This window comes from Anopheles aquasalis, chromosome 2, assembly GCF_943734665.1.
Source record: "Anopheles aquasalis chromosome 2, idAnoAquaMG_Q_19, whole genome shotgun sequence".
Classification (NCBI taxonomy): domain Eukaryota; kingdom Metazoa; phylum Arthropoda; class Insecta; order Diptera; family Culicidae; genus Anopheles; species Anopheles aquasalis.
The window spans coordinates 82,732,429-82,743,146 of NC_064877.1; the positions used below are offsets into that span (position 1 = coordinate 82,732,429).

General features: G+C 49.3%; 4 protein-coding genes across 6 annotated transcripts in view; 1 reads left to right on the plus strand and 3 right to left on the minus strand.

Annotated features, from left to right (window-relative positions):
• Positions 1–409: 409 nt before the first annotated feature.
• Positions 410–3,271, minus strand: LOC126571072 (tRNA-specific adenosine deaminase 1). Its single transcript, XM_050229311.1, has 2 exons — positions 2,256–3,271; positions 410–1,027 (listed from the first exon to the last, which is right to left on the minus strand). Exons 1-2 carry the CDS (start codon positions 3,257–3,259, stop codon positions 520–522), a joined length of 1,512 nt encoding a protein of 503 aa, XP_050085268.1. The 5' UTR covers positions 3,260–3,271; the 3' UTR covers positions 410–519.
• A 35-nt stretch (positions 3,272–3,306) lies between these two features.
• Positions 3,307–4,834, minus strand: LOC126571073 (aldose reductase A-like). Its single transcript, XM_050229312.1, has 6 exons — positions 4,672–4,834; positions 4,492–4,572; positions 4,309–4,416; positions 4,120–4,233; positions 3,882–4,054; positions 3,307–3,801 (listed from the first exon to the last, which is right to left on the minus strand). The coding sequence occupies exons 1-6, from the start codon at positions 4,721–4,723 to the stop codon at positions 3,451–3,453; spliced, it is 879 nt and encodes a 292-aa protein (XP_050085269.1). The 5' UTR covers positions 4,724–4,834; the 3' UTR covers positions 3,307–3,450.
• A 229-nt stretch (positions 4,835–5,063) lies between these two features.
• LOC126571071 (cyclin-dependent kinase 8) lies at positions 5,064–7,215 on the minus strand. Of its 2 annotated transcripts, XM_050229309.1 has the most exons (6): positions 6,862–7,215; positions 6,537–6,788; positions 6,062–6,465; positions 5,550–5,991; positions 5,431–5,457; positions 5,064–5,363 (listed from the first exon to the last, which is right to left on the minus strand). In XM_050229309.1, the coding sequence occupies exons 1-6, from the start codon at positions 7,081–7,083 to the stop codon at positions 5,139–5,141; spliced, it is 1,572 nt and encodes a 523-aa protein (XP_050085266.1). In that variant the 5' UTR covers positions 7,084–7,215; the 3' UTR covers positions 5,064–5,138. The 2 variants fall into 2 exon arrangements, with proteins under 2 accessions (XP_050085266.1, XP_050085267.1); XM_050229310.1 differs by lacking the exon at positions 5,431–5,457.
• A 128-nt stretch (positions 7,216–7,343) lies between these two features.
• The window catches only part of LOC126571068 (myotubularin-related protein 14), a 6,150-nt gene continuing 2,775 nt past the window's right edge, over positions 7,344–10,718 (plus strand). For both annotated transcript variants that reach the window (XM_050229303.1, XM_050229304.1), the window contains exons 1-3: positions 7,344–7,964; positions 9,760–10,324; positions 10,387–10,718. The exon at positions 10,387–10,718 is cut by the window's right edge and continues 413 nt beyond it. In XM_050229303.1, the coding sequence (XP_050085260.1) occupies positions 7,878–7,964; positions 9,760–10,324; positions 10,387–10,718 (984 nt within the window). In that variant the 5' untranslated portion in view covers positions 7,344–7,877. The remainder of the gene's footprint in view (positions 7,965–9,759; positions 10,325–10,386) is intronic.

The following is a 10,718-nucleotide window of genomic DNA, read 5'->3' on the forward strand; positions in this document are numbered from 1 at the left end:
AGCGGGGATGAAATCCGACAACCTCCTGTAGTGTATCTGTGCAACGCCGAGCTCTCAGTCCTGGCAGCCAATTAAGCACACCAGGGCCACATAATACGTATCTTACCCAGATGAAACACCGTCGCCAGCATCAGACCAGCAATCTCGAGTAGAAGAAACGATTCCCTAGTGCTTCCTTCGAAATGCAGCTCTTCTACGACAGAATGCGTATCTTTTTGCGCGTAAAAGTGCCACGAGATGAATGTTCCTTCCGGGACAATTTACCGGTTGTCTGGGTTCGTGCCAGCGAGGCCGGATGGACTGGCATAGTTCGTTAATCGCGAATGAAGTTTTTTCCCAACGGCATCAGCTTCCGGTGGCACTACGAGGCCGAACTCAAGGGAAAAGTTTTCCGAAAAAACACTCCTCGTATTGTGCTTGCAACATGTTCGATTATTTATTAAATTTACGTAAAAAACCAAAACTTCAAGATTAAGTTTAATAAGACAGACGAAACAGTAACAAGCCGACAGCCGCCAGCTAGGACGCTGCTTCACAACCATCGATATGAAACAGTTCGAAACCGGCCGGTTTTTCGGTCCACCCACCAAATGCAACATCCCTTACGCTGATCCACCGTTGCCGATAATCCGCCGAAAGCGCCTTAGCATCCGAGTAGCAAAGTTTCGCAATATCCGACATGGGCCGGCTGCCGCCATGTTGCTGACTGGTGCATTCCCCGACAGCTGCACTTTCCCCTGCGGCAGCATCGTCCGGGGCCCGTTGGTGATCGGCGATGGTGCGATTATGCTGCTGCCGTTGAGATGAAACTAAATTATTCAAATCTTCACCACCTCCGTCCGTCGGTTGGTTCGGTGAAATGGAGTGCCCTCGTCCATCGTCCATCGTGGCCATCGCCTGGCGTTCGTACGTCCGCAGGAAGCTGGCAAATAATTCAATTTTGGAAATTCGTAAACGAGCCGTCGGTGTGGTTAGTTTGCGCTTCGTCACTCCATGTCGGCGTCCGGAAATTTCCACCTCGTGTGGCCTATAACGGGAAACGAAGTAAACGAACAACGAACGATTCAGTGATTCCGGTGTTTGCTACGTAGAATGCTACACAGGTGTGATGGTTAGTAATGTTTCGCGTTTTTCTTCGCAACTACGGACCTATCCTTAACTAACACCGGAGGTGGTTGAGCATTGGCAGCGCGGCGTTGCTCACGACACCAAGCGGAACCGGCGGGAAAATGTGAAACAGCAAATAATTGCACAACATTAATTACTATTAAAGGAGATTACAGGATTGCGAAACATGCACCGGCAACAGTAGCAGCAGTGGCAGCAGCAGGAACAGTAGCAATTGTCCAATGTGATTGTCGGTTGCCGTCTCTGCTGGCAGCGCCTGAGCCTTGCACCGAATAACGAAAGCGAGTTGGATTGCAGAAAACGAATTGCATTCGAATGCTGTTGCTGCTCCTGCTACTGGTGCTACTGCTGCTGATGTTGCTGTGGAAAGAAAATCGCGACGTCGTCGCTGCACCACGGCCACACGACCGGGGGAGATTGAATGCGCATTCGAGCAAGAAAATAATTATTTATGTCTCGTCCTGTCTCTCTAGGACTGGTGCTACCCGGTGGGTGTCACCGTTGCGCCAACCGTCGCTAAGACTCGAGATTAACCCACCAGAGAGGTTGTAAGACCGCACCATCGCCATCGGACGACAGATTGGTGGCTCTGCAACGGAACAAAGCCCGGCAACCGGGTGTGATGGATTGCACCGAATGTGCCGAGCGACAGGGCGGGGATTGAGAAGCCGGAAGAAAAGTGTAATTATTCAATTTCACCAACTATGTGTGCACGCTGCGTAACTATCGGTGCTTAAAAGTGACTAATTTCCATGATTACGATCCATTATCACGCGCGGGGTAGCGCGATGCAGCACGTGCTCAACGTAAGATTGATTGGCGGGTCTGCAGGTGAGAAACAATTATGGAATACTTTGGAAAGGCCGGTCAGTATACCAGTGGGCACCGAAACGATACTCGGGCGAAATGGTTACGATAAGATTATGAGGGGCTTAGCCAGGATTAACCGGTGCCAAGGAAACATGGAACAGAATCCTATGGTCTCGATATGAAATTGATAGCTCACGTTCGATTGATGAATGCAGTGTTTCTGTTTTGGGATTAGTTATAAACTGCAAACTAATGATCTCTTAAACTAAAGCGTCTGAACTGGTTAGCAACTTATAAATGGCCAGAGCTCAACTTACCTTTCGGAAACGGCACACCACACGATGCCACACGGTGAAGGTTGATACTTTCCGTTGTCGTTTTTGGGATGTGGACGGTTTTTACGAAACCGAAACGGTAACCCATTTTGTGCAGCTACAATATCTGGACAGTGGCCAGGGAAGGAAATAGATCCACCCTGCTCCTTTAACGTTTCGATTGCAGTCTCCATTCGACCCCAGATTGCTCTCCTTAATGCTTCGACGGAGTGATCCGTGTCGTCGCACAATACCAGGGTCTTGAAGTAAATAGGTTTCTCCAAAAGCAGCATCAAAAGGGCACCCTGAACACCAACCACGGCCCACCGTGCCATCTTATCACTGCAGGAAACAGAAAGCGTCCTTACACCACGGCCCGGTTTCGTTCTTACCGCGCCGATCGTTTGTATCATCAGATCGTCACCATTATCCGGCGATGGCAGCAGCAGCTTGCCACCAGTCATACCGGCCGTTTGCCCAATTGAAGCACAAACCACAACGTCTCCGACTGGTTCCTCTTTCTCGGCCATTATTTCTCGGAACCGCTTTACCGGTGGTTCTCCTTCATCACGAACTTCCGGAGCCCCCTCTTCTATCTGCTTGAATATGCTTGCATCACCACACGGAGTATGGGTGGTGAAGAAGTGAAACGAATGGCCATCTCTCAGCATGAACCTTCTATCGTCAGACCGTTCGAAAATTGACTTCTTCTGGCTACCAGCTAGCTCGATCTGATCGTACAAATAGCGAAGGAAGGCACGACGAGCTAGCACCTCCGCATGACTATCGTTCACACGATCTCCTAGCTGGCTCAACTCGTTCCCCCCGAGACACTTGGTGCCAGTACCGAGGGCAACCACTTCGGGTGCACCTTGATCTCCTCGAAGTAGTACCACACCCGCCAGAATGGTCCACTCGAACGATTCGTCCGGTTTTCCCGTCTTCGGCAGACTATCAAACTTTGCCAAACATTCGCGCGCAATACTGTTGGCCAGATCTAGCGCCATTCTAACTCAAATTTATAAACGATTAATTCACTTTAATGCTACACAGATTAGTTTATGTACTTTAGAAGCTTGTTGAAGGCATACAATTCTCCATAACAGTCATCTCCACTGGATAGAACAAAAATATAAATGTTTAAAGCGCTAAGCGCAAAGGCTCCCTTCACCCGAGTACAATTAGCGATCGTTACGCTCTAAACGACCCGTTCCGGATCCCAGGCAAACTTATGACCAACGGTTTCACGTAGATTGTTCAGCAATACCATGTCCTTCTCGGGAATCTCAAAATCCAACGCTGCATTCTCTTCCACGTGCCCGCGTGATCGTGCCTTCGGTAGTATACCAATATTTTGCTGCACAGCCCAACGCAACAGTACCTGAGCAGACGATTTGTTCAACCGTTTAGCTATGGCAACAACGGTCTCATCGGAGCGCAACTCGCTTGTATTGGATGAGCCAAGCGATGAGTATGCCTGCAGGAAGATATTTTTCTCACGACAAAACTCCAGCAACTCCGGCTGATAGTAGTACGGGTGCCATTCAACCTGTGTTCGAAAGAGGGAGAGAGGGGACGAACAAATATTAATTCCAGCGTTCCAACTGATAAACGACGTCGTGTTTCAACCTGATTAACAGCCGGAACAACGCCGTTGCAATCCTGCAACAGTTCTTCCAAATGTCGCACCATGTAGTTCGACACACCGATCGATCGGAGCAATCCGTCGCTCTTCAGCTGGCACAATGCGTTCCAACCAGCCTTTCGATACTTTTCATTCTCCGTATCGGTCACCTGCAAGCCTGCAAGTTGTAATGCGGGGCGACATTATTTCATGCACCAAGTGTAAAGCGCTCTCCGCACTTACCGCTTACGCCGGGCCAATGAATCAGGTACAGATCGAGGTACGACGTTTGCAACTTTGCTAGTGACTCCCGTATCGCTTCCTCAACTTCCTTCTGTTCCTTATTCTTCTGCGACACTACGGGCAGCCGCGAAGGAAATGCAAATTTCAATAAAGAAAAGAAAAAAGGCGAGCGGAATAGTCGCTACTTACTAAACTTGGAAGTGATAAAGATATCTTCGCGCTTTAGGTTGTACTTCGGAAGCAGCGTCTTGAGTGCATGCCCGATAAACTCCTCGTTGCGGTACACGATCGCCGTATCTGAGACAAAAGATCAAACGTTGAACAAACACGTTGCGGTGTCCCAGTGAGGGGTTTTCTTGCGTTTCTACTAACCAATGTGCCGATAACCGGCTCCCAGCGCATAATCCAGCACGTCGTAAATGAGCTGTTGGCCATGGATCTGATACGTTCCAACTGCAAAGCGAACCGGCGTGCATTAAAAAGCGTGACTCACGATCGATCGGTGTTCGAGAAGGCCCGGGAACTTAGGAACAAGTGGAACACGCTACTTACATCCGACCAGTGGAATGTCGAAGCCAGTGTTTAGCTTAAAGGTGAGATCCATTTCCGGTGCTGATTGTCTAGTGTTAAAACGTCTAGCAAAACTTTTACTAACTATCCGAAGTACACTTAAAATGTTGAAATTTCCGAACAAAGTAAAACCGGCCAGTTTAGTGCTTGTTGTGCGAGCGACCAAAAACCAAAACAAACCACCCCAAGAGTGCCTCTCCCGCTTCCTCCCGTGGACATCGTCGTGCGGTCTCTTTCTGTCTCTCGTTCTGCTTGTCAGACGCGCGTAAGGGAAATCCAAGTCACTTATCAACTCACCGACATACCAGATCTAGTTTGAAAAAATACGGTAGAATATGGAATTCTTTCACAAATATCGATATCCACTGTTTTATGTAGAATGTATTGGGTAAATATTTAATTACTTCAATTGGACGCACAGCCCGTGCTGGCTGAATGCAGATAAACAGCTAATAACGCTGTTGGAATCCACCCTGCTGGGCATTGTTGAACATCATTTGCGCTTGCTGATTCTGCTGTTGCTGCTGTTGCTGTTGGTGGTACTCTTGCTGGGTCATCCCACCACCCTGCTGATTGTTCGGATGTCCGTTTGGTCCAGTCAACCGTACCCGTTTGGCTGCATTATGATCCATACCGCTACCACCTTGGCCTCCACCCTGCTGCATTTGCTGCGGCTGTAATGTAAAGCAAAGCAAAACAGTGTTATTGCGCGCTTACATTTATAACATGAAGATCACTTGCATTTCCCGGCTGTTGTTGCTGCGCATTCTGCAGTTTAATTTGGTTGCACCACGACACAATGAATGGTATAAGAAACTGGTCAGTAAATGAAAAACATAGATGGTGATATCGGGGCTTACATTTCCTTGCTGATTCTGCTGCTGATTATTTTGCTGTTGTTGCTGCTGCTGCTGCTGCTGCTGCTGCTGCTGCTGTTGTTGTTGCTGCTGCTGTTGTTGTTGCTGTTGCTGCTGTTGCTGCTGCTGCTGCTGTTGCTGCTGCTGTTGTTGCTGTTGTTGCTGCTGCTGTTGCTGTTGTTGTTGCTGCTGCCGCTTTTCTCCCTTATCATCCTGATCTTCATCGGTGAGGAATTCACGTTTCGGGTAGGGTATCGGGCAACCGGCAAACACGTCGGCCGTTGGCATGGGATCTTCGGAGAAGTATGGATCCTGCATCGCCTGCTCGGATGTGATTCGCTTATTGGGATCCATCAAGAGCAGCTTCTGCAACAGATGGAATGCTTTGCTATCCGGTTTGATTTTGTGACGCTCCATGTACTTTATCAGAGAGCAACTCGCGTAACTGAAAGAATGGAGAAAATGGAAACAATTATTTCAACAGTTTGATTTTACAGCCATACCATGCGTCGTACTTGGACCGCTTAAAATCCTTCGTGAGGGTGTGATGTTCGGGCATCTTGCGGATATCCTCCCAGTCTTTGTCTTGTGGAAAGCCCATCACGTTAAATATACGATCGAGCTGGTCGTGATGGTACGGATTGCTCGTCTTAATGTCCTCCTGCCGGCAGTGAAAGATCGGTTCGGAAGTCAGCAGCTCGGCAAAGATACATCCAATCGCCCATATATCGATTGCTTTCGTGTAATGCCGAGCGCCCAGCAGTAGCTCCGGCGCACGATACCAGAATGTTACCACCACCGGATCAAGATCCGCCAGTGGCTTCAGCGGAGCATTGAACAGTCGAGCGAACCCCATGTCCGCAATCTTAACACGACCCCGCTCGTTTCCCTCCCCCATCACTAGAATGTTGGCCGGTTTCTGTGAGAAGTGAATGTGAGACCACATCAGTGTTGGTAGCGACGCAGGATCGTTTGTAGCACGCCACTTACCAGATCCCGATGTAATACCCAGTTACTGTGTAGATAATGAATGCCATCGAGAATCTGGTACAGTAAGCTCTTGACCATTCCTTTCGGCACCATCACCGGCTTCTTGGTGGCCTTCGCAGCCCGGTGGAACTTGATAATGTGCCAGAGATCATGCTCGGCGTAATCGAACAGCAGCCACACCTTCCGATCCGTATGCGACAGAAACACCCGGATAAGATTGATCACATTTGGGTGTTTTAATTCACGGAGCAGCTGCAAATAAACATTCCGTTCGTTAGGTACTCTACGTATGACTCCCGTGCCCCACAAACCACCCCACACGTACCGCTATCTCCCGACAAGCCGACATCGACAGTCCGGTCCCTTCGATTTGTTTCAGCGCGTAATCCTTGGGATCGTTACCCTCCTTCCGGTGTGCTTTGTAAACGTGGCCATAAGTACCACGGCCCACCTTACAGCCCTCGTACTCGAACAGATCTTCCACCTTGGCCCGTTCCTGCTGAGTTTTCATCTTGAACTCGTAGTCCATCATCACGGCGGTAGTCATCGTTCCGGATTTCCCTCGGCAGCCTAACGGTGCCGCCAAATGTGTGCCAGAACGGGGTATCCGTGCTTTAGATTATAATTGCTGGCTAGATTTCGGTTCACTTTGCACGCACGCACGAAACACTCGCTGTTTTCTCCGAGATCCGAGCCAACAACAACTCCGGAGTAAACACAGCCACCCCCAAACGTCAACGAACTGTCAGGCGGTTGTCAAATCTTCTTTTTCTTCGCTTCTTCGTTTTCTGCGATATCTCAGCGAAAAGGAAAAACAACCCGTGGTGGTACAGAAGTACAAATTGCGTTTGTTTTGCCGTGCTGCCGTGCAAAAATCGTGTTTGCTGCCGTGTTCTCGTGGTCGGGCGTTCGTGGTGTGTGCGCGTTCGTTCGTACGCTGGTCGCTTCCTCGTCTACTGCTAGCCCCCTCTCGCTGGGTGAGGCCAACCGGGTCGACAAATCTTGATCGCGTGTGTGCACTCTTTCTGCGTAGCAAAAGGTCACCAAAAAGGTTTTGCGTATCGCCATTTCCATCGCCACACGCGAATAGTGAGCGGTGCGGATCCACCACGGAATCCACCGAAGCCTAGCGGAATCCGCCAAAAGTGCCACCCTCCGGACTACCTCGGATCACCAGCAGCACCAGCAGCAACAAGAGCTACAAAGATAGTTTGCCACATCACAACAGCAGTACCAGCAGCGGCAGCGCCACCAGCTCCGCCACCTCTTCCAGCGCCGCCGTGCTCGTCGTGCGTGCTCAACTTTCCAAACCGTTGGCGTCAATGTGCAGCAGCAAGCAAAATGAGTTGCGAAATCCTACAGCAAGACATCCAAGCATTATTGGAATATTTCGCCAAAAACATGTACCGCGCGAAAGATTGTGAAAATGTACGTTTGTGTCCCCACGGGACCCCTTAGCATAAGGCGGGCAGGGAATTCGGCGAATGCCAGGGAGCAAGTGGGTGAGAGAAACGGCGACGGAATTCCGCTATTCGCGTCACCCAACCAGCACAGCAAACCTCCCCCTCCAAGGACACCGTCGTATCGTATCGTAGAACAAGAACAGGCTTGCTTCGATTGAAGCGCGAACATGAAATTGTGCGCTCGCCTACTCGCTGCAAGATAACAGCTGAATGCGCTACGAGGCCTGGCTCACTGTGTCGTCTAACCTATTCACCCATATTTCGCATAAAGTTGCCGCACACTGCTACCCGCTGATGGGTGTGCTTATGTGGTTTCGCTTGTTTTATTTTTCTACTGCTTTTCGGCGCGATAAGCGATAAGCATCCCACACTCGAAGGTCTGGTGGTAGCGCCACGCCGGTCCCTGGTGGTCCAGGGGGATCCGTGGGTTGTTGTGTGTTGGTAAAACGTGTTTTGATGATCCCCCACGGGATGGGCAGAAAGGCAAATAACATCACAAACACGTCGGCGGATCCCGCGTGACAGTGGCCATCTACGTCACCGCTGGCGGTGGTCTAGTAGATACGCTCCGAGCAGGGCGTTCTATGAACACCACTTCTGGATCAATATTTACGAGCCAAAGAGACCCGAGAGTATTACCGCGTGTTCTGCGAATGGCATGAGTAAACTCAAGGCAGCAACAGAACGTTAAAACAAAAATGAAAACACAAAACAAACTTGCTTCCCGCCAACACACCCGCGCAACATCGCGGGTGCATTCAGCAAAAGTGCATTCGACGCTTCCGTTCTTTGTCTCTTTGCCGCATCAACCTTCGCCAATCTGTTGGGCGGTGGATTGTGTCGGTAGCAACCGGTAGTGGAAGGTTTCTTTTTTATATTTTTATCCCCCCTTGCGAACCATCAGGATTCTTCCCCTCTTATGACACAAGTTACGAAGGGGCAGCAAATTCACTGCTCCATTTCTTTATGTTTGCCCTATTGCCTCGATGCAGGCTTATTCGTCAGCAGCTGGCCAGAAGCGTGGCAGCAACGGTTTGTTAATCGAATGTTTCCGAGACAGGAGAGAAGGGGGAAGAGATCCTATTTTTAGCTGTACTAAACATAGATTGCCATTACCGTAGCAACGGAGTAAGAAAAGGGATAACAAACCCACAAGAATTGCAAAAACCAAAACAAGGGAATGCCTGAACAGCATGTTTCGGGTCCAGACAGCGGTATCGAGAGCGGGGTACGTTGAGCAGGCGGTTGCATATAGCGGTCTAGACTTGTTTCATTCAATTACAGGCCTGTTTACGTCTGCACCTGATCTGTACACTCAATCACGCCCTAAGTATGGCCCGAAAATCCCATCTCGACACGTGCTACATGTATCATTCGATACGCTACTGCTTTCTCTATGCGAAGGGAATAGCAATTATCGTTTTCGTAAGCTGTTGTATGCCAATCGCTTTGTGTTAAATGGTGCAGAAAGCATGCTAAACCCTGCAAAAAATCATACGATGCGCCCCTTCATTATTGCTGCCATTTCTAGGCATTTGAGATGCATTTATCTGTATGATAAGAGTCGTCGGATACAAAGAGTACAATTTGCTGCATTATCAGTAGATTTAGCTCTGCTGTCCAATTCGCACTCGTCGTGCAGTCTTTTGTATTCTTCAACGAATTTCATGTTTACTGATAAAGGCGTAAATGATGGCCATAACCAGTGGATATTTGGATGAATATTAATGTCGCTTAAATATTCTCTTTTATCTTGCCAGGGCAATGACGTTATGCACCGGTGTAACGTACTACTCCAGCAGGATTACAGCGTGATTGAAATCAGCAACAGCACCGGTGAACTATCTTCTCACTATCCCAGTAACCTACTCATACCGGAGTACGAGATCAAACCCTTCAACTCCGGCAGCAACAACGCTACCAACAACTCCACAACCTACAATACTCAGTCATCATCGGCCAACAATGGATTCGGTGCTAGTGACTTCCTCTCCCGCCCCAGCACCCTGGCACCCGAACAACGATGGCAACAGTTTCAGCAACCTGCCACACAACAGCAACAACCACAACAACAGCAACAGCAGCAGCAGCAGCAACAGACCATCTATGAAAATACGTACGATGGAAATAAGCTGCGTGATCTGATCAACAAGGCTCGATTCGCTCGCTGCCGTGCTCGCTTTCCACTGCCCGTTATACTCTACAAGGGAAAGTATATCTGCCGTTCGGCCACCCTATCCGGTGGGCCTGAGATTTATGGTCGCTCGGGACTGGATTACCTCTTCTATAGCCTAGACTCAACCGCTACCTCGCCAACACTAGATGGTTTGTAAAAGAGTTCGCTTCGTGCAGAACAGTTGCACTAAATATTTATTTTGTATTTACAGAGGAAGCTTACGAGGCACGTGAAACTTCGCTGCCCGAAGACTCATTGGAACCAGTGGAACCGATCGTGAACAGTGATTGGCAGCTGTTCGATCGTGTGCGCAGCCAGGATATCAAGTTGCTGAAGACGCTCAACGTTGGCACGATAGTCGATTTTATGGTGGAAAAGAAGAAAGTAAAGTTCGGCATGAACGTCACGTCCTCTGAGAAGGTGGACAAGGAGAAGCGATACAACGATTTCCGGATCGTATCGTTACCGTACCCGGGGTGTGAGTTTTTTCGCGAGTACCGTGACAACAACTACTCGGGCGAAGGCTTGATCTTCGACTGGTCA

Excerpts from the sequence above, each read along its gene's own strand:
- LOC126571072 (XM_050229311.1), bottom strand. The coding sequence starts at position 3,259 with ATGGCGCTAGATCTGGCCAACAGTATTGCGCGCGAATGTTTGGCAAAG. Across the intron at positions 1,028-2,255 it reads TGGTGTGCCGTTTCCGAAAG|GCCACACGAGGTGGAAATTT; the intron begins GTAAGTTGAGCT and ends TTCCCGTTATAG.
- LOC126571073 (XM_050229312.1), bottom strand. The coding sequence starts at position 4,723 with ATGGATCTCACCTTTAAGCTAAACACTGGCTTCGACATTCCACTGGTC. Across the intron at positions 4,417-4,491 it reads AGCCGGTTATCGGCACATTG|ATACGGCGATCGTGTACCGC; the intron begins GTTAGTAGAAAC and ends CTTTTGTCTCAG. Across the intron at positions 4,234-4,308 it reads CTTTATCACTTCCAAGTTTA|TGTCGCAGAAGAATAAGGAA; the intron begins GTAAGTAGCGAC and ends GGCTGCCCGTAG.
- LOC126571071 (XM_050229309.1), bottom strand. The coding sequence starts at position 7,083 with ATGACTACCGCCGTGATGATGGACTACGAGTTCAAGATGAAAACTCAG. Across the intron at positions 5,992-6,061 it reads AAGGATTTTAAGCGGTCCAA|TTACGCGAGTTGCTCTCTGA; the intron begins GTACGACGCATG and ends CCATTCTTTCAG. Across the intron at positions 5,364-5,430 it reads AGCAACAACAGCCGGGAAAT|CCGCAGCAAATGCAGCAGGG; the intron begins GCAAGTGATCTT and ends TTTACATTACAG.